Source organism: Lynx canadensis, chromosome C1 (assembly GCF_007474595.2).
Source record: "Lynx canadensis isolate LIC74 chromosome C1, mLynCan4.pri.v2, whole genome shotgun sequence".
In the NCBI taxonomy this organism is placed as follows: domain Eukaryota; kingdom Metazoa; phylum Chordata; class Mammalia; order Carnivora; family Felidae; genus Lynx; species Lynx canadensis.
This window is the reverse complement of record NC_044310.1, coordinates 58,949,000-58,976,091: the sequence shown is the minus strand read 5'-3', so window position 1 is coordinate 58,976,091 and position 27,092 is coordinate 58,949,000. Positions and strand designations below refer to the sequence as shown.

General features: G+C 37.5%; 1 protein-coding gene across 1 annotated transcript in view; it reads left to right on the top strand.

Annotated features, from left to right (window-relative positions):
- NEGR1 (neuronal growth regulator 1) overlaps positions 1-27,092 on the top strand; it is an 852,270-nt gene that overhangs the window by 656,391 nt on the left and 168,787 nt on the right. The window contains exons 5-6 of the mRNA XM_030326972.1: positions 3,248-3,368; positions 19,217-19,368. Coding sequence (XP_030182832.1) covers positions 3,248-3,368; positions 19,217-19,368 — 273 coding nt within the window. The remainder of the gene's footprint in view (positions 1-3,247; positions 3,369-19,216; positions 19,369-27,092) is intronic.

The window sequence follows — 27,092 nt, the reverse complement described above, 5'->3', positions numbered from 1 at the left end:
TGTAGGTTCATCATCTATAACAAATGTACTGCTGTGGTGTAGAGGGTGTCAATAACAGAGAGGCTATGCATATATTGGGGCAAGGAGTAAATGGAATATCTCTGTACCTTCCACTCAGTTTTGTGTGAACTGAAATTTGCTCTAAGAAATACGGGGCACCTGTGGCTCAGTCAGTTAAGCATTTGACTCTTGGTTTCAGCTCAGGTCATGATCTCACAGTTCGTGAGTTCAAGCCCCACATCAGGCTCCACACCATGCTTAGGATTCTCTCTCTCCCTCTCTCTGCCCCTCCCCTGCTTGTGCTCTCTCTCCCTCAAAATAAATAAGCTTTTTAAAAAAAATTTTTGTTAGTGTTTATTTATTTTTGAGAAAAAGAGACAGAGTGGGAACAGGAGAGGGGCAGAGAGAAAGGGAGACACAGAATCTGAAGCAGGCTACAGTCTCTCAGCTGTCAGCACAGAGCCCAGCGCGGGGTTTGAACCCACGAACCATGAGATCATGACCTGAGCCGAAGTCAGACGCTTATCTAACTGAGCCACCCAGGTGCCTCAATAAATAAATAAACTTTTAAAAAATCACACATGCGTAAAACTTCTAATGTTTCTCTCCCAAATTCACTGACTTACTATCTTACCCATCTCAGACAATAGGTATTCTAACTTTGCAGTTAAACCCAATGAAGTCACTGTGGACTCCTCTCTCATTTTTTAAGTCTGTTAGGGAAATCTTATTGGCTTCAACTTTACAATCGACTCTAAAGCCAATTACTTTCACTACCTTTAGTGCTACCACCCTAGTCTGAGCTGCCAACATCATTGCCTTGCATACTGCAACAGTTTCCTACTAGTGTTCAGCTTTCCTCCTGTCCTCACTATGGTCTTTTCTCAAGACAGCAGCAGCCAAAATACCTTTGAAACTAAAGTCAGATTCTATCTCTCTTCTATAGTAATTCACCAGTTCACTCAGAGGAAAGCCAAGTCTTTAAAATGGCCCTCAAAGTCCACCTGAGCTTCCATCCTTTGGTCCCATGTATCAGGGTCCTGCAGAGAAACAGAACCGATGTATGTATGTATGTATGTATGTATACACACACACACACACACACACACACACATCTATATCTAAAAACCTATAGATATCTAGATAGGTAGATATACACATACATATTTACACATACCTACACATACACACACACACACACACACACACACACACACACAAAGAGATTATATTATGAGGAATATCTCACGTGATTATACAAACTGAGAAGAGCCCCAAATTGCTGTCTACAAGAAAAACCCAGGAAAGTCACTGTATAGTTCAGTCCAATCCAAAAGCCTGAGATTTGGGGGAGCCAATGGTGTAAATCTCAGTCCAAGGAAAGGAGACCGATGTTTTAGCTCAAGCAGTCAGGCAGAGAAGGGGTGAATTCTCCTTTCCTCTCCCTTTAGTTCTACTCATGCCTTCAATGGAATGTATTATGTGCACCCAATTGGGAGAGGGCCCTACACTTTACTGTGTCCACCAATTTGAAGGTTACTTCCATACAAAAGCAGGCACACCCAGAAATAATGTTTCGCAAATAGCTGGACACTGTGACCAAGTCAAGTTGGCAGCAATTAACCATCATCACACTCTGTCTCCTGAAAATCTCCCTTCTTTCTCTTTGCTTCAGCCACACGGATATCTTTGGTAATTTTCAAACAAACCAGGCTTGCTTCAGCCTCAGGGCCTCACTGCAAGCTGTTCTCTCATCCTGGAAGCCTTTTTCTATGGATAGCCACAGGGAAAACTCACTCATCTACATCTAGTTTTTGCTTAAATCTCACTTTTCTTGATGAATCCTCCTCAGATTACCCCACATAAAATTGCAATCCATGCCTTGCTCTAATTCCTCTTATCTTGCTCTAATTTTTTAAACCATTTTCTTATCACCTTCTAACATTGTATTTAAATTACTTATTTACTTTATTTGCTGCTTGTAGTCTATCTTCCCATCCCTCCCTTCATCTAGAATGTAAACTTCATCATGTCAGGGAGTTTAACTGCTTTGTACCTTGAGAAATGTTAGGCGTATATTGATAGCTCAACTACTATTTAATGAATAAAGGAGTGGCTCTATGGGGTGCCTGGGTGGATTAAGCAACTGACTCTTGATTTTGACTCCGGTCATGATTTCACAGTTTGTGAGACGGAACCCCGCGTCAGGCTTCACATTGACAATGCGGAGCCTGCTTGGGGTTCTCTCCCTCTCTCTCTGCCCCTTCCCTGCTCTAGCTCTCTTTCAAAGTAAATAACCTTTCAAAAAATAAAGGAGTGACTATGCTACAAAGAAGCTTTTTATGCATCATTTTGTGTGCTTTGATCTCTGAGTATGCAAATATGAACCAGACACCCTGCCTTCAAGCAGCTAACAAGAAAGTCTGACATATCCATAAATAATAACAATACAAGATAGGAAGTATACATTATACATTATGAGAGATTTAAATCTACTATTCAGAGAAGGGGGAGCTATTTTCAACCAGAGCAACAGGAAAGAGCATGGAGATACCTAATTGGGCCTTGAATTTGTAGAAATGGAAAAGAATAGCATTCCAGGTAGAAGAAACAACCCCCCCCCAAAAAAAAAATCACTAATGTGCTAAAGCACAGGGAGTAAGCAGAAAAAAGCACAGAATAATGAAAGAGTTCAGGCTTTGAGTCAATATACCTAAATCAATATGCCAATATTGTACCCAAATCCTGCAGCTAAGTAGCTATGTGACCTTAGACAAATTATTTAACCTCTCTGAGCTTCAGTTTTCATATTTATGGTTTTGGGATAATACCATCCAGCTTAACGTTTACTGTGAGGAAATCGTGAAAATAAAGCAGCAAGCCCAGTGACTGGCTCCTAGTGATCACTCAATAAATGAGAGCTATTATGGGAGTGTAGTTTGACTGGAGTACAGATGAAGTGTTCCCCTCAACAATGCCATTTTTCCAACAGGAAGCATGGCTAAAATGTATTGCATTTACTCTGCACTTCTTGGGAACATTCATCTATTGTCCAACGTGAAAAATGAAGCTGAAAATGACTAGTCTTGTATTAGAAGCATAAAACACTGAAGATGTGATGCATTGGCCTATCAGGCATAAGATTGCTTTGAATATAGAAGGAATAAAAATATATGTGTGTTATATTTCTGCTGAAGATTAGTTTTACTTACCCACCAGTTTCTTTGTTTGTTTGTTTCTTTTTCAGTTGCTCCTACAATTCAGGAAATTAAATCTGGCACCGTGGCCCCGGGACGCAGTGGATTGATAAGATGCGAAGGTGCAGGTGTGCCGCCTCCGGCCTTTGAATGGTACAAAGGAGAGAAGAAGTAAGGACTTTGTGATTATTACTGTGTTTCAAGCACTTTGAGCTAATGTGTTTGTGTTTCAGATGCTTACTTTAAGCCATTTCTTTAACTGGCTTGAATGATTCTCAGCAGCCTCCTCGCAGGCAGGCAAACTGAAGGGGCCCACATGGGAGGGATGAGTAGCTAATAGCATCTAGAAGAAATGTCCACTTTGGTTTTATAGGATCTCGGAAATGCCTGAAAATCCCACATTACTGATGCATTTCATTCCTTCCCTTCTTTTCTGAACCAGAACACCATTGCTCTTGCTGGCAGCCATGTTTACTTGGAAAGTAAACTAGCTTTTAAAGGACTTGGGCACAGCTTCCATGAGTGCACTCCAAAAGCAATCGGAGCTGCTGCCTCTGCCTGGCTTCCTTGATAAGTCTCAACCCTTTCACCTGCCTTACTCTCCCACAAGGCATTTTAACATTTCATTTTACAGAACACTGTGTTTTAGATATTCTATCACTAAAGGGCCTGTAGAGGAGATAAAATACATAGTTAAAGGACTAACCAAGGGGATTTTAGGGTTACTGGAACTTTAGCTCTATATGATTGTCCCCTTGAGGAGCCCCAGGAAAAACCTTGACAAGAGCTATTGAACAAGAGAAGACAGGACTTGACTACTTTCTCTTTACTTTCAACCAGTAGGCTCATTCAGACTTCTTCAGCTGCTCTTATCAAGCCATCAAAGAAGAGTGGAACCCCTGTGGGTTAACTGGAAGATGTAATGCAGAGGGGAGGATATTATCTATAATATATATTTTTTTGCTTCAAAACTAGGGAGAAACGTGTTCAAGAAAATGTTAGATTGGACCATATGAAACTGCCATTTATAGCCAAAAAAGCTGAATATTGGCAATTCTGTACTGTTTGACATATATGCATGGGGTTTACTTACTTATACCATCACTCATGACTAATTACAGCTAAATGTCTGAACTGAAAACTGGTGAAATGGCATTATGAGCTTAGATATTGCCATAATGGATGACACTGGATGTGACATAAGCAGCTATTTTTTTTCTTAAACAGTAATCAAAAGTGGATTTGTAGAAGGCCTTCTCCCTCTTCAACAGCAGCCTTAACAATAAACGATATCCCCATAACTATCTCATTTGACCCGAATAACTGGCTCTGCTTTTATCTAAAATTGTTTGCAACTATTTTTATGCAGCCTCTTTCACAATTTGGTGTGTTCCATTTTTAGTTCTTCTTACTAATTAACGTTTTTACTAATTCTAAATCTACCTCTTTGTAGCTTCATAGAAGCCCTTTATTTTTATATACTTAGAAGTAGATAAACTGGGTCTGTGGTCACCCTGGCCCTACTGTACAATATTGTATATCAGCCAATATAACCTTTCTCAGATTCTGATAATCCAGATTGAGAAGCTTCCAGTTAGTGATTATCTATATAGACAAATATCTAGAAGAACGGTTCCCAATCCTCGAAAGTTATGAAACCCTTTGTTTAAATATTATCTTATATGGAAGCCCAGTAAGTAATATCTATGAAAGCAGGACTTCTCTGCTAGATGTGGGATGAATAGAATTTCAATTCCATCTGCTCAGAACCCTCCCTTCTAACAGACTGTCCTTGCAAGGACCTCCCCCAAATCCCTGGTACTCCACAAAGCACAATTTAAATAATGACAAACTATTTAGTATAGCTTTCAAAGTCACTGCTGAACCTGTCATACCTTTCTTACAGGCTAATGGAATTATCCCTAGTAGTACATGTGAGAGCTCCTTTGTTAAAGTTTTTTTGGTTTCTAGTATTTTGTGAAATGATGTCCTGAATTTTTTTTTCTGTTTCTCTCTTTTCCTTTCCTAAATTCAGAAACCATTGTCATAAAAGGCTACAATAATCCTTAGTCCACTTTCTTGGCCTATAGCAAAAACAGCAAAGGACCCATTGGTGTCCGAAGTCGTAGCTTCAGTGATTTTTTTTCCCTACTGGAAAGATGGACTATAGCTTTCATTACATTTTCAAAGGAGTTTAGAACCACTGCTAAAAAATAGTGGATTGATTCTCCCCAATCAATGCCCTTTCCCAACACACTCACACACCTAGAGAAAATCTGGGAGCTATGAAAATCAGATGCACCTGTCAAAGGCAAACACACTTTGGTTTCAGAGTGAAGTGCACATTTGTCATTTGTTCAGGTTATATTTAAGGAAATACCCAAATTACCAAATCCCACTGAGTATATAAATTCCCCTCAAAATTACCATAAAGCAAATTTGAGAATGTCTGCAGAGTAGGAAAGGGAAGGCTTCTAGTTGCTGAATGATGGTTGTTACACTCCCTGAGTGGGTTTACCATGCTATCTTCTGGGCCCAGGCCATCCAAATATTTATCTCATTAAAATGAAAAACTATCCATGTAAAAAGCACCTGCTGTTTGACAGGCAGGGTTCTAAATTGTTAACAAACATTAGCCCGATTTATTTTCACAACAAACTGATAGGATAGATAGTATTATTATTCTCACCTTTTGCTTGGGGAAAACCAAAGCAAGGAGTGTTTTTAAGTCATTTGCACAAAATCAGACAGTTAGTGGCAGATCTGGGATTTGAACTCAAGAAGTCTTGCAAATCTTCATGCAGAGTCCATGCACCTAGTGTAGGTCATGGCACTTCAGAGACTATCAAAAATAATTTGAAATGTCAATACTAAATGGCAGGGGTAAAGGCATCGCAGGTCATTTGTGAATTAGCAAAATAAAAGACTGCACATACAAACAGTCAGACTTTCTGAGTTTATTTAGTCAAAGACACAGAAATAATGGAGTCAAGGTAGACACACAGAGAAGAAACAGATAGAGCACATTTCCGAGCTGTTTTCTTGACCTCAGGGTCACTAACAGAAACATGAAGCTGTCAGAGACCCTGTCAGAGTGTAGCAGAGTTTTTACAAGATCTGGAGAAGTTTTGTTTCCTAGAGATCTTTTATAGTTGGAGTTTACAAAAATATTCAGAAATAACTTACTCTTTCAGGTCTACTTAAGAGAATGTTTATAAAAACTCATTTATTTTAAATTAAGATCTTCAAAGCCAGATCTTTATTCAAATAAAATACGAATAAATAAACACAAGCAAATTAAAAAAAAAAGTCAGTACCTCAACATCCCTAGTCCTATCTCTACCTATAGTTCTTCCACATCCTATAAAATCCATTTCTGTGTGCTGAGAATAATCTAAAAACCTTTTAAAAACTGCAAAATAAAGCACAATTTAAAGAAAAGAAGGAAACAAATGCTTACTGAGGACAAATCACTTTCTAGGTTCTTTAAATTCTCTTATCTCACTTATTCTTCAGACGTCTGTGAGACACAATTTATTGTCCTCAATTTACCAATGACAGAAGTGAGACACAGGAGACTTAACCTGCCCAAGAGCATTCAACTTAAAAGATGCCATCAAGACACATTTTATTGTTAACCTTTCAGCCCACATTGTTTCTGTTGTATACAGTGCCACTCTTAGTTATCTATTGCTAAATAACAAATTAGCCCAAAACTCAGCATCTTAAACCAGTAAGCATTTATTATCACAGCTTCTGTGGATCAGAATGGGAGCAGCTTAGCTGGATAGTTATGGCTCAGGGTCTCTCATCAGGTTGCAGTCACGTGTCACCTGGCACCGGTTATCTGCAGGCTTGACTAGAGCTAAAGGATCTGCTTACATGCCCGGCAAGTTAGTGCTTGTTATAGACAGAAGGCTTCAGTTAATCACCATATGGACCTCTTCATAGAGCTGTTTGACTGTCTTCTTGACATGGTAGCTGACTTTTTCCAGAGCTAGTGGTCCAAGAGAGAGCAAGGTAGAAGCTGTTTATGACCTAGTCCCAGAAGTTATGTTCTGCCATTCAGTAATATCTTACTGGTTACACAGAGCGACCCTATTCAATGTGGAAGGGGCAAAATGGGGACATGAATACCAAAAATTGAGAATCATCAGATACTATCTTCAAAATAGCTTCCACACTGTCTCCCTCATGGTTGACATGGATGGCAATAAAAAAATATATATATATATATTTTTTTTTTATATAGTTTTTTTTTAATTTTTTTTAACGTTTATTTATTTTTGAGACAGAGAGAGACAAAGCATGAACGGGGGAGGGTCAGAGAGAGGGAGACACAGAATCTGAAACAGGCTCCAGGCTCTGAGCTGTCAGCACAGAGCCCGACGCGGGGCTCGAACTCACGGACCGCGAGATCATGACCTGAGCCGAAGTCAGCCGCTCAACCGACTGAGCCACCCAGGCGCCCCCCAAAAAACTATATTTTATATTAGACATATTAGCCATTTGAAATTTAGTTTATTGCACTGTTTAGATAAGCATCATGAGAATGACTAAAGTTATATACTAGTTATTAAAATATTATTCTTTGGTATAAAATGGTTTTATTTTTTAACACTATAGGCTTTTTCAGCATACCTGGTAGGTACAGTGCTCACAGATTTAGTTTTACTCCATATACATTTTAGTATTGGGAAAATCAGAGTTCAGAGCTCAATTATGTAGAAAGCCAAAAATATTAACTTATTTTCTTGATAATAGAGAAGATTGATAAAAAGAAATGGACTTCTTATATCCAGTGGAAGAGTATTTTCAGAATAGGCAAAGTACTATTAAGCAAATAATGTCTTTGATGACATGAAATTAAATTAATCTATGACTTGAAAACAGTATATTTATTTAAGATTAAGACTAAAAACATAAAGTAAATTGTAATGGACTAACGTTTAAATAGATACTGCAGAAACATGGGTTTTGTATCATTTTGTGAAGATGGCATTACCATCGTGTTTTAGATCAGTGATGTAGGCAGTGGTCCACAAAATTTTTGAAATATATATCCCTTTAAGTAAAATTTAAAACTTAGCAAACACTAAGTATATGCATACTTATTTGTAAATTGTATGCATTTTTGAAGTATATTGCAATATATATTGAAAACATTAAATGACCTAAAACAGATAAAAGTTAAAAGATGAGATACAATTATAACATAAATGGGCATTCTATTATTTTCTTCTTAAAATCCAACAGATCAGGGGCGCCTGGGTGGCGCAGTCGGTTAAGCGTCCGACTTCAGCCAGGTCACGATCTCGCGGTCCGTGAGTTCGAGCCCCGCGTCAGGCTCTGGGCTGATGGCTCAGAGCCTGGAGCCTGCTTCCATTCTGTGTCTCCCCCTCTCTCTGCCCCTCCCCCGTTCATGCTCTGTCTCTCTCTGTCTCAAAAATAAATAAAACGTTAAAAAAAAAAAAAATCCAACAGATCAGTTTGTATCCAACTTGGAGTACTTTCCCTCCATTTTGGAGACTCTTATAAAGTATGTTAGTTTAAAATAAGGAATTTTCAAGGGCAATTTTAATGCCATGCATATTTTACCCTACATGCTAGCTTTGTAATCTTATAACACATGTAACTGGCTGTATACTATCTTGCCCATTGCTCACATAATTATAGCTAGATTATGCCTGAGGAAAAAAAAAAACTATCTCACAAAGGTAAAATGAGTCACTGAAGGGAAGTACAGAATGGGAAGTGAAGTCTAATTTTCAGGAAACCTTGGTGGGTAATGAATATGTTTATGGAGTTGGTAGTGATGATTTCACAGGTGTATACTTAACCCAAACTCATTGAGTTGTACAGATATATATGTCTGTATATATTTAATGTGTAATATATATCAATATATATTTAATGTGTATATATATATATATATATATATATATATAATACCTCAACGAAATGATCTTAAAAACAAAAACACACCAACCCATAATTTCCTGAGTCATGTCAAGGTATCCATTTTCTCTAGATTTATACCATAACTTTGATTATTAAGAAGAGACTAGAGGGGCACCTGGGTGGCTCAGTCGGTTGAGCATCCGACTTCAGCTCAGGTCACGATCTCATGGTTTGTGGGTTCGAGCCCTGCGTTGGGCTCTGTGCTGACAGCTCAGAGCCTGGAGCCTGCTTCAGATTCTGTGTCTCCTTCTCTCTCTGCCCCTCCCCCACTTGTGCTGTGTCTCTCTCTGTCTCTCAAAAATAAATAAATGTAAAAAAAAAATTTAAAGAAGAGACTAGAATGTTAATTCATTTTCTCTCTCTCCCTTTCTCTCTCTCTCTCTCTTTCCCTTCATTTGCAAAGCCATTTTTATAAGATTAAGCAGTTGCATATTTTGATTTAGACGGGTACTGGAAATAACTTCATTACCACTCCATGTTAGAAATAATCTTCCCTGCTTACCTGAGATTTTAACAAATGTGCATTGGGCACTTAACTGTGATGTAATTTGAAGACTGAAAAGGAAGTAAGTTCCTGCATTGAAGAAACTTGTGTTTCTAGTGTTATTTCTCTATCTATCTATCTATCTATCTATCTTTAATTTTATTCTGATGATTTTTCACTCTTTTTAGTTCATAACCCAAGTCTTATCAATACAATTTGGTTGCCCCTGTGATGATTTTATCAACCAAGACCAGGGAAGCAAAAGATAAATATATGAAATAAGTGAGAGCATTTCAACTGCTGGGAAACGGAAGACACATGACCATAAGACATACATACAAATTATCACATTTAAAACTTTGGGCCAAACAGAATTGAAAGTGGGCTATTCCAGTTTGCATTCCCTGACTTAGAGTTTACAGTTTATCATAAAAATCACCAAAATGAAATAAGTTCCACATAAGAAGATCCTAAGGGAGCCTAAGTCAAGTCCTTGAAAGTGCACAGCAAGGGTCCATTCAGCTCAAATCAGAATATTAACAAATGCTTCAGGGAACAGGTAGCTTTTGTGCTTGATACCAGAGAACAGTATTTCTAAACATTGCAAGGAGTCAAGAAAAATCATAAGAAAGGAAAGAACATAGTCAATGTTATATAAGCATTGTGCAGAGAGGTTTTATTATTCCCTGGGGTACAAGATGTGAAATCAGGTGTAATAGGAGGTAGGGTTAGAAATGCACGCTGGGGGGTGCCTGGGTGGCTCAGTCGGTTGAGCGTCAGGCTTCGGCTCAGGTCATGATCTCGCAGTCTGTGAGTTTGAGCCCCACGTCGGGCTCTGTGCTGACAGCTCAGAGCCTGAAGCCTGCTTCGGATTCTGTGTCCCCCTCTCTCTCTGCCCCTCCCCCACTAATGCTCTGTCTCTTTGTGTCTCAGAAATAAACATTAAAAAAAATTTTTTTTAAAAGAAATGCACGCTAGGGCAAGACTTGGAGCATTTTAAATGTCATGATAAAGCATTTAGACTTGATTCCATAGGCTTTAGGAAGCCACTGAAGGACTTTTCAAAAGTAGTAAAAGTATCCCATCCCTGTCTTCATAAAATGTTTCTCAGAGCAGTTTGGATGGCAAAGATATAAAATATGATTTAACCTAGGGTATTAGTTGTGCAATTAAAAATCAGTGATTGATTAGGCTAAAAGGAAAGGACCATTTGAAGATAATTTTAAGTTTTCCATCTCAGGAACAAGGTGAATGGTGAAGTTGTCAACCGAGGCTGGGAACATAGGAACAGATATTTGAGAGAGCTGGGCTGAGTTTTGTTTGGGATATACTAAAATTGAGGTATTAATACTGCACACACAGTCCATTAGTAAACAGCTAGATTTCAGTTGTGTTCTTAAAATTCATAGCAATATTTCCAAACTAAATACCTAATCTTATGGTTCTTAAATGTCCCTAGAATCAAGTCCTAACATCACAGTATGGCATGGAAGGCCTTCATGTTCTTGCCCCTGTTTACCTCTCTGACCACAAATCTTGCCATTCTACCATCTCACAATAGGGTGATAACTATCCTAAAATATTTTGGCCACAAACTGTGACATGATCTCTATCTTTCAGGCCTTTTAATATGTTGGCCATTTTGCTTATAAGCCCCTTTCACACACACACCCATCCTGGCTACCTTCCACTAGTCCTTTAGTCTCAATTCAGATATCATCTTCTCTCAGAAAACTACCCTGACCCCTTTCTACTAGGAAAGGAGTCTCTCCAGATGTTCTCCCATGTTCTTATCTCTATCAAAGCACTTTTTAAGCTATACTCAACTTTTTTTTACTAGTCTCTCCTCTCCTAATCTATAATCTACCTGAGCATGAGGATTTTGCCCTGTTCAACCATTGTGTTTCCAGCATCTAACATGGTGTTTGAAATACACTCTATTGCAAGAATGAGTGGGGCCTTATAATCATGTGAACGTAGAGCCATTCTTATTTTAATACAGTTTCAAACTGAGAAGAGAATATCACTACAAGATGCATCTGTCACCCTAGATTGTAGGACACTGTAAACCCAATACATGATTGCAGAAAAGACACTGGTTTCTGTTGCTCAGTTCTGACCTTCCAGGATTTCGTTTTTGTGAATGTGATCTCTGCAAAATGGTTGTGTTGGTATATTATGGGATGAAATTTGACATTAAAGTCTTGCGCACATTGATATTAGAAAGGCAGTTCAAGCAGAAGGAAAAAATCTAGTCATAGGCCAGGTTGTCAGGGATACAAGGCTCACTGCAGTCAGGGGAGGACTGACACTTGCACTATAGCCTTTGTTTATTTGATGTAAAGTTAAAGGTAATATCCTCCCCATGTGAATCAAACCGTCACAAGCAAGGCAACCCAAAGGTCTCTAATCTAAAATTATTAATTTCATTAAAATTGATAAAGTAAACAAGGCATACATTTTAAATAGCCTAATAAAGTCTAAAATCATTAAAATGTCCTAATATATTATAATACATTAATTTATTCAAATGTGCAACTAAAGATAGATACCCCTTGGGGCTGAGACATTGATGCATGATATTCTTCAGTCTGTTCCTAGGAATAAATGATATCATATTGTATTCAACCTTAAGTACCAAACAACACAGTAAACCAATAGGTTGCTATGGCAGCATGTTCACATCAATTTTCATTTCTCTCTGGTATCTAGCAGTACTTGCTCCTCCTTCTTTTACTTTTATTTTTTTTATCGGCCCTGCACATCTGTGAAAAAGCTAGATGAGGTTGATAATACACATGTAATTGAGACTGAATTTGGCACATCTTGAAATCATGATACTATGATCTTTTCAGTCACTTTCCTAGATCTTTCCTTTAAAAATAATTTCCTGTATTTTCAATATTTAATATTTTGCTGCCATCTGAGAGGAAATGTATCTGTTCTGTCTAAGAAACAGACCCTAGTATTGAACAATAATAACACCTATCATATGTCTAGTGCCTACTGCATTTGATATAAATGAGTGTGTTCATAGATATTACATTTTATATATTTAAAAACCATTCTTACATCAACACTTTGAACCTGGTTTCATTTTTTTCATTTAACAGATGAAAAAACTAAGCAGTACAAAAATGTAAAAACATAATTCATACAATTCAACATAAGTATACAATAACTACTCACTGTATACCTATTAAGTACACAACATTATGCCCCATGCTTAGAATATAATGAACAGCAAAAGCTAGGAAACTTGCCCTAATGGAGTTGCACTCTAATGGGGAATATGGACAGTAATCCAAAGTCATACAAATTTATGAAAACTTATACCTGAAATGTTGTGGTAAAGAGAGCTTTTTGATGTGGTAATGATTTGACTAAGTCAGAAAGAACACATTAACTCCATAGCATCACTAGCAAACTTTAAAGACAACTTTGAACTTACTTAAAATTATTGCATTCTTGCCATCTCCTAGGTTATGTTTTTTTTTCTGCCATTCTTGACTATATTCCACATATACACTATAGGGAAAGATTTACTGCAACCCAAATATTTAGTGAGCCTAGGGGATGAAACACAAACAATAGTCAATGCTGAAGGTGTGTGTTGTCCTGGAAGGTAGTTTGAGGAGGAAAGAGTGTGGCAAGAGACCATTTCACACTTCTCATTTGGGACTGAGTCATATCAAAGGATGACTCCATTGGAAGTGAAAGACAGCTACTGTAGGAGACTGGGGGCATGGCTAAGCCCCACATAGATAGTTAAGAGACGTCTGGTCCAGGGAATCTCAGCTGAACTGAACCTTACATTTTTTTAACTCTCTATCCCATTAGATTTACCCCATGGACTGGATCTGGTTTTCCTGGCATAGATACCACATATTACTTGGTTATTTAGCTCCACTGGTTCTATTCTTTGGCTTACTTAATTTCCTTGAACCACCAATGATTTATGACTTGTCTTTCCAAACTAAAATACAGTATCCTGGCTTCTATTTGATGATTTGAGTAACATTTTGGAATAATATCGATAGTCAGAAGATCTAGATTTGAATGTTGGTTCTACCACTTACCAGATGATGGAAGATAAATTAACTTAACTTTTCTAAACTTTTTTTTTCTCATCTGTAAAATGGGACTAGTAATGCTTACCTCCTAGGGATGCTATGAAGATTAGTTGACATACATTTGAAAATGCTTAAATGTTTTCTGAATGTCAATTTCACACAGTCTTAACACAAACTTTTTTGTACAGCATTGAAATTCTTTAGTGTTAGATTACCTCGGTCATAAATATGTTGAGAGCAGCTAACATTTTCCACATACATAAAGCATTCCTGCTCTCATGGAAAAGACAAGAAATATAGCCATGATGCAGAAGCAAAATATATGTAAGCTAGAACTCTGTCACTGAGAGAGACATTGAGATGTGTCATGTAAGGACCTATATGATCTTGATGTCATCTTCATATTTTTAAGTGTAGCCAAGGTCCTTAGCTAGAACTGTGTCCATTTGTCTTTTCCCCACTTTGGTTCTTAAACCAGTGCCTTAAGCATAGAAGGAATTTAATCATCATTTGATGATGAAGTAGAACTTCATTTCCATTACGACTGTATCACCTGTGACGTTTTTACCATCACCCATGACTTTTTCTAAAGCTCTTTTTTGAGTTGTATCCTTAGCTCACACCACCTCTTGGAATTCAAAGCCTGCAATCCATTGTGAGAAGTAATATTCATTTTCTTTGTACATATATCTCTTATGACTCAAGAACTACCTTCTGTCCCCTGCTATTTTTGATCCCTGCTATACTATCACCCAAAAATCACTTAATAAGGCCATAATAATCTTATCCAGTTATACAGCATGATATATTATCATATTTCCTTGTAATTCTACTCTGATGAAAGATCAATCATCATTTAGTCCACCTCTCCCACTCCTATTTAAAGTACTTAAACATTTTAAATGTTGTTGTCTGATACACTTATGTATATTTCTTACATTAGCAATGAAGAATTTCAGTGACTATTTGCACTTATAAGCTTGTTTCTCCAGAATATTTATTGTTACGCTTGACCTGGAAATGCGCAGAGCAAACAATAGTCCCAAAATGTGTCATCAGGCTGGATTTATATATAAAGTGAATGAGGTTTGGTATAGCTATACCACTTAGTTTTGCAGTCTTATCAGTCAGTGCCAATGGCTTGGTGGTCAGTTTTGCTGTTGTGATGTTGCTATGGACTTTTCTGTCCATCTTACTTACTGCCTGAGAGAAGCTGTGATTGTAAAGTTTGTGAACATTTCATGGGTCAGATTTATAAGTATCTTTAAGTTATTAGTATGCTTTCTATGTGCTACTTCTTTATGACTGACACTTGAAAATAGGGCTATTCTAATTCAGAACAAGTTAGTTGGTCAGGCTGTGTTACTTATGAGTTGCCTGCATCATCTGATGACAGGGCAGATGGCCTGCAGTTTACAGATTTATGAGGCATTAATGAAAAGCAGAAGGAAGGAGAGTGAGGGCAATGATCCTCAGTATGTGTCTTCATCCATCTGGGCTGCTATAACAAAACACCACAGATTGGGTGGTTTGTAAACAACAGAAAGTTATCTGACAGTTCAGGAGCCTGGAAGTCCAAGATCAGGATGCAAGCATGGTCTGAAAAGGGTCCTCTTCTAGGTCACAGACATCTTGTTGTATCCTCACATGACAGAAGGGGCTATGGGAGCTCTCTGGAACTTCTTATAAGGCACTAATCCCATTCATCATGGTTTCACCTTTATGATTTCTAAGCACCTTCCAAAGGCCCCACCCACTAATACCATCATCCTTGAGGTTTAGATTTTTGACATATGAATTTTCGGAGGACACAAACATTCTGATCAGAGCAGTATGAATAAACTACCATCGACGGTAAATGTAGAGGACAGCAGGGTCCACAATAATAGAAGGATCTTACAGCCATGGGGTCCACTGAATGGTAAAATGCAAAAAACAAAAATGCCCAGGGATCTCTAAGCAAGCATCAAATGCTGCTGATCCACTTCTGAGGGTAAGAATTCCATAACCAACCACTAACCCAACACAATTGTTTCCTCTCTTCCTGCGGGAAGGGACTATGAGAAGACGTCTCTTATTTTGGATTCTAAGTCAATACAAGAATGATTCTCTTAAAACTTGAAACCCTTGAGTATTTAGGGAAAAGAGAGAACTCCAAATAAGGCAATATTCCAGAGTGAGTTCTCTGGTTTTTATTGCAAGGTGTATTGTGAACTATTGCTTGAGTTGTCACTTCAAGATTTCACATCACCAATGCAAGGAACTCTGGTTTCAAACAAGTCTGGGATGGATGTGAAAAATTCAATGAGGCCAGGGCCATTCTGTTAATAGGCTAACATGTGCACGTTTGAAGGCTATCAAGCATTTTCTTTAATACAGAATGATACTTTAATTTGTCAAATATGTGTTTATTGATAAATAATTATTCTTTTTACAGACTATTCTCTTTACTATATCCAACCATTTTGGAATAAAACTATTTCATAAAGAAAACAATTGTCACCAATTAAAGACATTTTTTATTATTTGTTTTTAGTCAACGAGTAAAATTACATTCAGGACATACATGATGAGACTTATAAGTGTGGTTCAGATTTCTATATCCAGTAACTAAGGGCAGGAGTATTCATCTTAACAGGGTCCCCATTGTGACTAAAATCAACTCAGTTGTGTTTACAACTGTTTATGTTTATGTGTCTGATTGATTCTTCTCTTCAACTTTAAGCTACTGAAAGGCCTTCAAAGATCTTGAAGAGCCTTCAAAGATCTTGCCCAGCCAAGTCCCTAATCATCTGGCATCAAACTCATCTTTGTATCAATGATAAATTTCAGAATTGATTTGAATAGCTGAGAAAGCTCTCCACCCCTTGCACCTACAGGATCCCTACAGGAAAATCACAGTACACCCTCAGAGATAGACACCATCTCAGAAGTCACTCTCCCTCAAGGTCAGCTTTACCAGCCATCTACTGGTAAAGACAGGTTCTTATAGGGTATTTTGAGGAGTCAGCACTTCTAAAATTCCCGACTTTAAAAAAAGTAAACTTTGGACTTCTCCAGTAATCTCAGAAAGGTAGCTTCCTCTAGAGGGAAGAAAATCCCCCCAGGGAAGATACTTTTCTGTTTTATTGGCCATAATCACTTGCCAGCATGAGTGGGGCAGCAGGAGTCACGGCTGCTAACGTGCCACCGTGCCACCAATGTGGCTCTCTGATAAGGATGTTCACAGCAACCCCTGACCAGAGGCCAAAATGGGTCTACACATACAGAGCGTGGGTGTCCTGTGTGATTTAGTAACATCTGGGGCTTTGCCTTCAGACACATTTTAGGGCAGAGAGTTGGAAGCCAACTCGGAAAGATGGTCTGAAGGAACATAAGCAAACAGTGCCATCAAGTTACTAAATATACTCCCTTAGAATTTTCTCCCCAGAGTCTAGTCAAATAAAGGCCCTGACTAATTTCTTCTTAATTCTTTAGCAGAAAAATGAATCTTAGCTTGGTAGGTGCAGCACAATGGGAATTTAGTAATCCAGAGAGCTGCTGAGTCCTTTGGACAATGTGTCCATATGAGCACAAACATGGGAAGATAGATTTGAGCCCTAACCCTGAAGCTCTCTGGCCAATGAAGCCATCAGTTTTTATACATAGCATATAATATTGGTTAGAAATAAAGTTATTAATGTGATGCAGAAAAATATGCAATTATCACGTTGGTATTTTGGCATAAATGTTGATAGATTTGAAATATGAGACAGAGGAGTAAAAACTGCCATATCCTTGATATTTTATGCCTTATTTTGTTGTGTCATAGTTGAGAATCATTGGGTTTATTGCTCAAGTTAATGTTTTCAGTGTTTATTTAAGTCAAAGTTTTATTAATCTGATTAAGGTTTGAGTTTTGGATAAGTCAAATTCAGCCATTACATGAAATATAAGAAATTCCCAGGGTAATCAAGCGTGGCTGCTTATTTTAATCTTCATGTAACTACAGTATATTTTGTCTAAATTCAGATGCAAGTCACATAATGTAATGCAAAGGAGTTCAACCTAAACTCTCAGGAGAATGCCATTTATTTGCATCTTCGTGATTAAAAAAAATATTTGCTACTAAAATTTGAACATACTAAGGAGGAAAAATACCATGCCATTCAGGCTATGAGCTTACATAGCCCATATTGTGATCAGCACATCATTTCATAGTAAACTTTGGGGTTAGTTAGGAAGACGTTATCATCTGGTTGGCATCGTCATTATAACAGAATTCATATTTAGAAAAAGAATGTTTTGAGGGGGCCCCTGAAGGGGGCTTACCAATACCTGTGTGTTGTGGGGATGTCACCCCAATTCTGCTGATCTATGAGTTATTTGTTAGGTACTATTAAGTGCTATGCAGGACTCAAATATAAAATAAAGCATGTCCATATGGCCCTGTCTTTTGAGGAATTTAAGGCAATTCTATTTATTTGGGTTGAAAAGACCTGTGTGCATGGAAACCGCTACAGAGAACAATGCAAGAATGTGGCTTTGATTTTATGAATCCCACAGCAATTTCAAGAGAAACATGCAGAGAGCGGGGCAAGGGAAAGAGTCATTTAAGGAGCACTAGAGTAAGAGAGATAGGACACACATCAGACCTGAGTGCAGAGGGAAGGATCCAGCTGGCAGAGATACAAAGGGCTGATGACCACTGGGTGCAGATCAGGAAAAAAGTGAAGATGGAGTGAGTGTGGCAAGCCCTGAGAACCGTGATGCATTGCCAGCCTATTTGAGAGTGAAACCTCTGCCGTTTGGCCTGGAGAGAGAGTGTTGGGTCATCAGGGTGGAATCAGGTAAAACTGAAGCCTGTATTGAGGCCCAGAAAGGTTAGAGGACCCCCCCAGCACATTCCTCAAATGTGACCAAGACAAGACTCAACTTGGAATGCTCTTCTCAGTGCTATACTGCGGCTGTTTTCTAGGTGAAAAGCAAGTCATCTGTCTAGGTTGTATGTAGCAGCAGCAAAATGGTGTTGACCCTGGACTCAGAACATCTTATTGCAGTTGTGGGGTTAACTTGGATGGGGAGTTATCCAACAATGTTATCTGAAAAAGCCTAGACATATCTTAGCCAGCTTTTTAGAAACCATCGGTTTGTATTTTTAATGAAATCATTATATTTAATTTGCTTTACTCGTTCTTGACTTTAACAGATGAGACTCTATTGCTGTGGTGCATTTAATTTTCTAAAATACAAGTCAGCGTATGAAAAGGACATGTGGAAATCTCGGTTTAGTGTTTTGTAGAGTGCGAAGAATCCTGTAGTAACAATCCACAGCTGTCATACAGCTTCTCCTCCCCTATATCTACTCACGTAAGGAAAATATAATTGCACCATTATCACATTATATGCTAATACTAGTGTGGACCAAACTGTCTATGGGTTGCCATGACAACCTCAACTAAGATAAAACCAAAAATGATATTCACGATGCATATTAACCTAGAGGTGATTTTGTCTTCTAGGCTCTTCAATGGCCAACAAGGAATTATTATTCAAAACTTTAGCACAAGATCCATTCTCACTGTTACCAATGTGACACAGGAGCACTTCGGCAATTATACTTGTGTGGCTGCCAACAAGCTAGGCACAACCAATGCGAGCCTGCCTCTCAACCGTAAGTAACACAGTGTTGCCAGAATGCTCCCAGGGGCCCCTTGGCTCCTGTCCATCAGCAGAGATAAAACCTGAGAATGGTGTATGTTCATTTTTAAACTCAGCCTGATGTGACACATCCCTTACACGGAGGAAACTTGGCCCCTAAATGGTATGGGTGTTTGAGAATTTTATAATCCCTGTTGAAGTCCATGTGTGTTTAGAAAACTGTCTTACAGCTGAGAAAAGGGAAAAAAGATACCTAAATAATAGGACCCACTGAAAAATGTCTTCTGACTGAAGATGGTTTGGTGGGGTTTTATTTGTTTTCATTTTGTTTTTTAAAAATGTGTTCCATTATCTTTAAGCACTGGTTAATTTCCGTTGAATTTACTCTTGGTTGGTTTTCTTTAGGCATTCACCTTGTAATAGTGAGAATTTCACATGCCATATATAAAATGTAAGAGTAAGTAAATCATCATGGACAGAATATTTTATCCATATAGATAATGTTTTTACTCAAAACTATTTGAAATACAACCTAAGGTTTTGCTAAAATAAATACTATATTTCTAATGTATCTTGGTTCTTAAGGTTTTGCTAAAAAAGGAAGAATAAACATGAGGATTAGTTGGAGGGAGAGAAACCTAAGCTGATATTTTCTCCTACAATTAGTTTCAGTACTTTTTAAAAGCTGACTAAATAACACATTTTCATAACTATAAAGTGCTCTTGATTTTGAAGTGGAGTGTTTCTCAAAGTGTTCAAAGAAGATTGCAAAGAATATACAATCTTCTCATTTCCACAAAGTTAACTGAAGTCATCCTTATCTTTTATAGTTAATATCTTTATAGTACACTGACACATGTATATTTATATTATCATAATATATATAGCTGTGTCTCTGAAAAATGTGAATATTGTGTAGTTCATCACAGACATGATCACTTCCATTTTGCAGAAACGAGCATGGGATATATAATGCTTCTACTACTTAAAAATATATTACAAAAAGTTTCATGATTTATGAACTTTGAATTGTGACAATTTAAGAGCCTCTGATGTTAAATAAAATATATTAGTTTGATGTTAGTAGAAAATAATCACTTGAAATGATTTGCTTTCTATATACTTTTAAAACAACATATCACTTATTATTCCAGCTTAATATTACTTACTATTTCTTAATACCCACACTCTGAAAGAAAACCACTGTTTGCCATGCAATAGCCATAGTATATAACAAACTTGCTTGAGTTTCTTCCATGAGGATGATTTATTTAGTGTAATTATGAATAATATAAACCATTAAAAATATTACAGAGCTATGTGAATTCCAATTTCATGTAAATATTGATATTTCTTTGGTATACTATTAATATTTTAAATGATTTAAATATTCAAGAACCTGAAAGAATTAATGAATTAATAAGGCAAAATAAAGAAAAATTTAAGGCTTATATAACACATTAACTCTTTGCTATTTAAATTTCTAAATCATATTCTGATTTTTGAAACAGAAACATTAATGAATATGACAGATTAAGAACAAATGTCACTTACTTAAGTGTTTGTTGTGTTCTGACAACCTTAACACAATCATCTGGAAATAATGCACTGCTAAAAGGGCTTCTAAACGTGGTATCTTTGGAATGGTCTCTAATTATCTCCCTTTGCCACTGCCTTCCTGTATGTAGAGGTGCTATGGAATACTAGTGCAGTTTGATTAATTTATCAGGAAAGACATAATATGCAAATATTAACTGCAATTTTGGACGTAGACCTAGAAGTTGAAGAAATGACTATATATTCAGACAACATCTATGACCTCATCTGAAATTCTTCTTACACTGAGCATTTCTATTTTGTACAATAGTTACTTTTATAAATTTTTTATCTCTCCACGAAATTATGTTTGTTGAGAATATAGGATCAATACCTGGTTCATTATGTTATGGCCCATATCACCAAGCACAGTGCTTGTTATTTAATAGCTAATCAATAAATCTTTAAGGACTAAATGAATTTGTTAAACATTGAATTAGTGATTAAATGGCTAATGAATAAATGAATGAATGAACTGGGTTGTAGATGTAAAGTGTGTATTTGTAATCTCTAGATATGTAAGACAATACCAGGACAATTATAAGGTACACTTACTGTGAGCTTCCTGTAGACCAGATACTATTCTAATCTCTTTATATGAATTTGTTCATTTAATTCTCATGTGATCCAAAGAGGTAAATTCTATAATTTCCTTATTACAGATGAGGAAACTAAGATGAAAAGAGATGAAACGCTTGACCAAAGACAAATAAGGGACAAAGCAAAACGCTGAATCCCTACAGTCTTGCTCCAGAGCCCAAGTTTTTAACTCTTACATTTCACTCTCTTGCTATGAACATAGAAGCATCAACGGAGTGAAAGATAAATTGTATCATTTGCAACATACTCTTCCAAAGCTAAACCTCTACATATAACCTTTGTCCTCATTGTGTTTTTTAATTGACTTTAATCATTGAGGATGCTATTCTTCAACATATAAAACTTTTAAAAATATGTGGTTAGATGTAAACAACACATACCAGATATCAGATTTAAGTATATGAAAGATGAATGGGCTCAATGTTTGACTGAAAACTTATACAAAAATGAGACTCAGGGATATTTAAACACACAGTTTTATAGCATTTTAAATCTCTTTGGGGGCGCCTGGGTGGCGCAGTCGGTTAAGCGTCCGACTTCAGCCAGGTCACGATCTCGCGGTCCGTGAGTTCGAGCCCCGCGTCGGGCTCTGGGCTGATGGCTCGGAGCCTGGAGCCTGTTTCCGATTCTGTGTCTCCCTCTCTCTCTGCCCCTCCCCCGTTCATGCTCTGTCTCTCTCTGTCCCAAAAAAATAAATAAACGTTGAAAAAAAAAATTAAAAAAAAAAATCTCTTTGGATGGTACAGTTACCCAACACAGGCATTGTGAATCTACAAACTATATTATGGGGGAAGGCAGCTTTCTTAACATGCATGTGATGTTAGCTTGAGACAGCACTGTGTCACTTGATAAGAATTTTTGTCATATCTCACAAGGTCTATGAATGGGAGAGGGTTATAAGAAATATGAGTTGCCTAGTGTAGCGTTTATACATATAAACCCTCAAACTGATTGATAATAACGTTCTAACAGAGCTTTAGCCACTAGGAGTCAGTTCTCCATCCATAACTATATAGGATAAAACTTGGACTGATACAGTCTACTCCTGGTTTGTAATAACCTGCATTGTCTAGATCACCAAGGAGACAGAAGGCAAGAAGCTATAATTTGGAGTCTTTCTATAACTAAGACCATAAAAAAAAAATGCAACACTCTTTAGTGTGTGTGTGTCTGTGTGTGTGCATGTGCGTGTGCGTGTGCGTGTGCGTGTGCGTGTGTGTGTGTGTGTGTGTTTCATGTAAAAGCAGTCAAGCAGGCCTTGGTTTGGATCCCAGTTTTGCTGCATATTAGTCACATGTGACTTTGTGTAAGCAAGTGCCAAAGTCTCACTAATTCATTGTTAATAAAATGAGGCCAATAATGGCTCCCATCTATGGGATGAAAATTAAATGGGATGATGCATATAAGGCATTTATCCCTCAGCCTGGAACAAACTAAGCACTCAATAAATGTTAACCATTGTTATTATATCATATCCTGTAAGAGCACTCAATTCAGTTCAGTTCAGTTCCAAAAGCAATATATAGGTTGCTGACCTTACTTGTTGACCCCGTGCCCAATACTTTACTAAGAGTTTAAGTGGTAATCTGTTACTGGTAAGCTAGGGAGAAGGCATGCAAATTTGAAATAATGTCCTAACTCTAGCTGTAACTTAACCATATCCCTTGGTCAGTGCATGAACCAGATTTTGTGGCACTAATTCCAGATTAATGAAGTTTGCAGCATAGAAGTTCAGACATCTAGGAGATGCAAGTAGTAAAGACAAAACTAAAAAATTCTATTTTCAAGGCTCAGATAATCTGTTCAATAGCAACCTTTATTTGTCAAAAAATACATATATATGTGTGTGTGTGTGTATATATATATATATATATATATACTGCCTATGTTGTACAAAAAACTGTTCTTAATGTTAGAAAGAAAAGGATTAATATATCTGGAACCCAATGCTCAAAGAGTTCTCAGGTGAATGAGAGGAGGGGGATAAGAAACAGACAACTGTAATGCAATATAGTAATGGTGGCATACTAGGACAGAGAAGAAGCTCTTGACCTGGCCTTGAGGGTCATGAAAGGACTGTCATCTAGATGGCTGATGAGAGTATGGCTATAAGAATTATAAATAATATGCACCTCAAAATACCTATTTAGCCACCATTGTGTGATTTTCGACAGAAGTTTGCAGAGTTCATTTAAGAACAGCCATGAGTACATTGTACAGTGGCAACAATGAGAGAATGATCAACTCAGTCTCTGTGACTGAGGATGAGCTGTAGAGATGACCCTTGAACAAAGGATGTGATTAGATTGAGCCTGGGTGTGGAATGGCTGAGTGGGGGTGAGGGAGAATACTCTAGTTTGAAGCAGCCACTGTAAAGACATGGCAGTATGGAACAATCTGATACACTTGAAGACATAGTGGTATCTTTATATGGTTAGTTAGAGTAAAAGGTGGGAGAAGAGACTATTGAGAGATGATTGGACAAGTTGATGGAATTATAACAAGAAAGGCTGCAAATGAGCTTGGACTTTATCTTTCTGGTTTTGAAGAGCTATTGAAGGTTTTTTAATAAAGGCAGGATATAAACAGATTTAGTTTCTGAAAGACATTCTTGGTTAACATGAGTTCTAAGCCCAGGTATTAGACCTACAAGAAGATAATTGCACCAAAAAAAAAGTAGCAGAGGTGAGGGAGTGGCAAGAAACTAGGAGAGAGGAGTTAATGACCAACTGTGGAGAGAACAGGAAGGGAATTGTAGGAATCTAGATAACTCCCAACATTTAGTTGGGTGAAACTAAACTAAGGGAGTTTAGTCAGGGAGTTTAGGAGAGAAGGAGAAGCACTTGCAGATTTGGGGACAAAGTAGAGATTGAAAGAAGAAAAGTGACTTTAATTTTGGACATACTCAGTTGGAGGCAATGTCCAGTAGTTTGCTGGATGTAAAGTCCAGAATGGAGATACGATTTGGAGGTTATCGGAGCGGAGGTGGTAGTGTCAGCAGTAAGTAAGATTTTGCATAAAGGCCACGTACACTAAAAAGATGAGCAAGGACCAACCTCCAGGTAAAATCAGCACCAAGGAGTGTGCAGAAGAGTTGAAATATCCTGTAGAAGCTCGTGGGACAAGTGAGGATGAAGATGCCGGAGGAGGATCAGTGCCACAGAAGCCACAGGAGATTTGTTCGACAAAAGGGACAGTCAGCAATGCCCAATGTTCCGTCAGATCAGAAAAGTCTGAAAATCAACCACTGCCTCTGACAACTGGCAACAATCGGTGATCTTTGCCAAGGCACTTTATAGAAAACTGGGAGTAGAAGTCATGAGGTTGTGGATTCAGGTGAAAGAAGTAGATGAGGAAGTAGAGACATGGGTAGTAAAGTACTCTTTCTATGGACTAGGTTATGAAAGGAAGAAAACAGGCTGATGATCTGCCTTGATCCTTGAGCAGCTGGTCTGAATTGGCTTTCAATCTGATTAATAGGTCCAATGACTATATGTATGTCAGCCACTCCCTGACCATCAAAGATGCCGTACTCAGTCTTTGGTGAATCATACTTCCCATGTTTCTTGCTCTTCTGCAAGCTGCCCTCATTCTCAGTTTGTTAGCCTCTTTTCACACATCTTTCTTCAGTCCCAGAGAAACAAGAAAGGGCTTTGATTTAAAATGAAGTTACCTTAAACCCTTTTGCCTTTGTGACCTGTAGGCTTTAGACCGTAATACTAAGAGGAACTCTAATTCTAAGCAGAGATGTTAGTAATTTCATTAATAGAATTACTCTAGATACAGAATGTATGATTTCTCAAGTTAGGGGAAAGTAAAGTTTGTATTAGGAAAACTGTAGGAAACCTTGTGTACAATGAATCCCTCACTTTACAGATGTTCTGTCCAGAAATTTCTGGCATATACTTGCATTAAAAATGTCTCTTGATGTGTGTGTGAGGGGGGGAGAGAAAGAAAAAGAGAGAGAGAGAGAGAGAGAGAGAGAGAGAGAGAGAGAGAGAATATTCTGTAGATCACTATAGATCAGCCTCAGAGAGCAAATGCTGTAACAAAATTAATAATGGATGACAGCATGCCAACTATTCATAGCAAAATTCCTTATTAAGTAAAAAATGAGAGATTCAGAATTATTTGAGATTTTTATACTATTTTTCAGTTGTGTTTTTTGTTTCCTGAACAGGAGCTGATTTCTTTATGTCTTCCCCTTAAAGAATATGAACTGAATGGTCCCATCCTGCCATCTATGGGTTCAATTCATCAGATTTACACCCTTATTTGATTAGTAATTTAGTAACCAATAAAAGTCATTTCTATAAGTAAAATATGTTTTATATGCTTTGTTAAAAAAAACAGATATTCATTATAGGACACAAAGAATCATAATCTAAAGGCAAATAAGGAAAGAAATCAGTTAAGAAGGGAAAAAATCTTAGCCACATAAACAAAGTGCTTAAAATTCACATAACTTTAATTCAATACAACCTTCTCCTGAGACTTAATATATGAAAATAGTTGGGACAATTCAAGCTTTAATATTAACAGAGTCTTAGATTGCAGACCCAAATAGATAACAATAATATTGCTATAGTGTGTGGGTGCCAAACTCTTTGTTCATGTGTTTCCAAAAGTGGGGTGTCAAATCTATTGCCAGAATATAGGTCCTAATGATGCTATAAGGTCTTCTTTTCTTGTGTGTGTGCATGTGTGTGTGTGTGCGCACACGTGCACGCACGTGCGTACGTGCATTTATTCAAATAACAAAGCATTTGCCTCAGAAATATTACACATAAAATATTCAAAGGAATCACCAAAACTTTCTCTTTTCCCTGCCTTAGCAACCCTGTGGAGACAATAATGAAGTTCTAATTTCAAATGTTTTATACAATCATTGCTATTTAACTTCCTGGAATATCTCCTTTCATGTTTACAGAATATTTCTTCCCAGTCTATTTAATTTGATGGACACCTTCTCCTAGGGATTAAAAAAAAAAGGGAGGGGGGGCACTAGCTGGTATCCAAAAGGAAAATGGAAGAGGCTACTGGGGAAAGAAAGAATGTAGCTGGCATAACAGTTTTCCCTTGTTTAGATCTGACTGAGGCAGGCAAACGTTATTTTTTTGACTGATTTGTTGAATGTGAAGCCAGCTGTGCCCTTGCAAGTAATATTTCAGCTCTCTGCTTGCTTCAAATGTCCCCACATGCCAGTAAGCAACTGTATGGGCTCTCTGTTACTTTCGCGTATTATAATGAACCTTGATTCCATGTGAAAGGTGATACCACAAATTTGAATGATTCATATTTTAGATTGAAATTGATCTCCCCTCCTGGAGCTTAAAAGAGATAGGGATTTCATTTTGGTTGAAAGAGGCAGTAATAAATTTAGACTTGGTGATTATTGAAGACTGTGTGCTATGTGAGCCAACTTGCTTTATCCTCACAGCTTTAAGATGTTAATGGAAAGCCTTTCCTGGATGTTCTAGTAATAAGTATTTTACAAAAATTAGGTTTGCAGTTGTAGGTAGATTTTTGATATAGTTATAT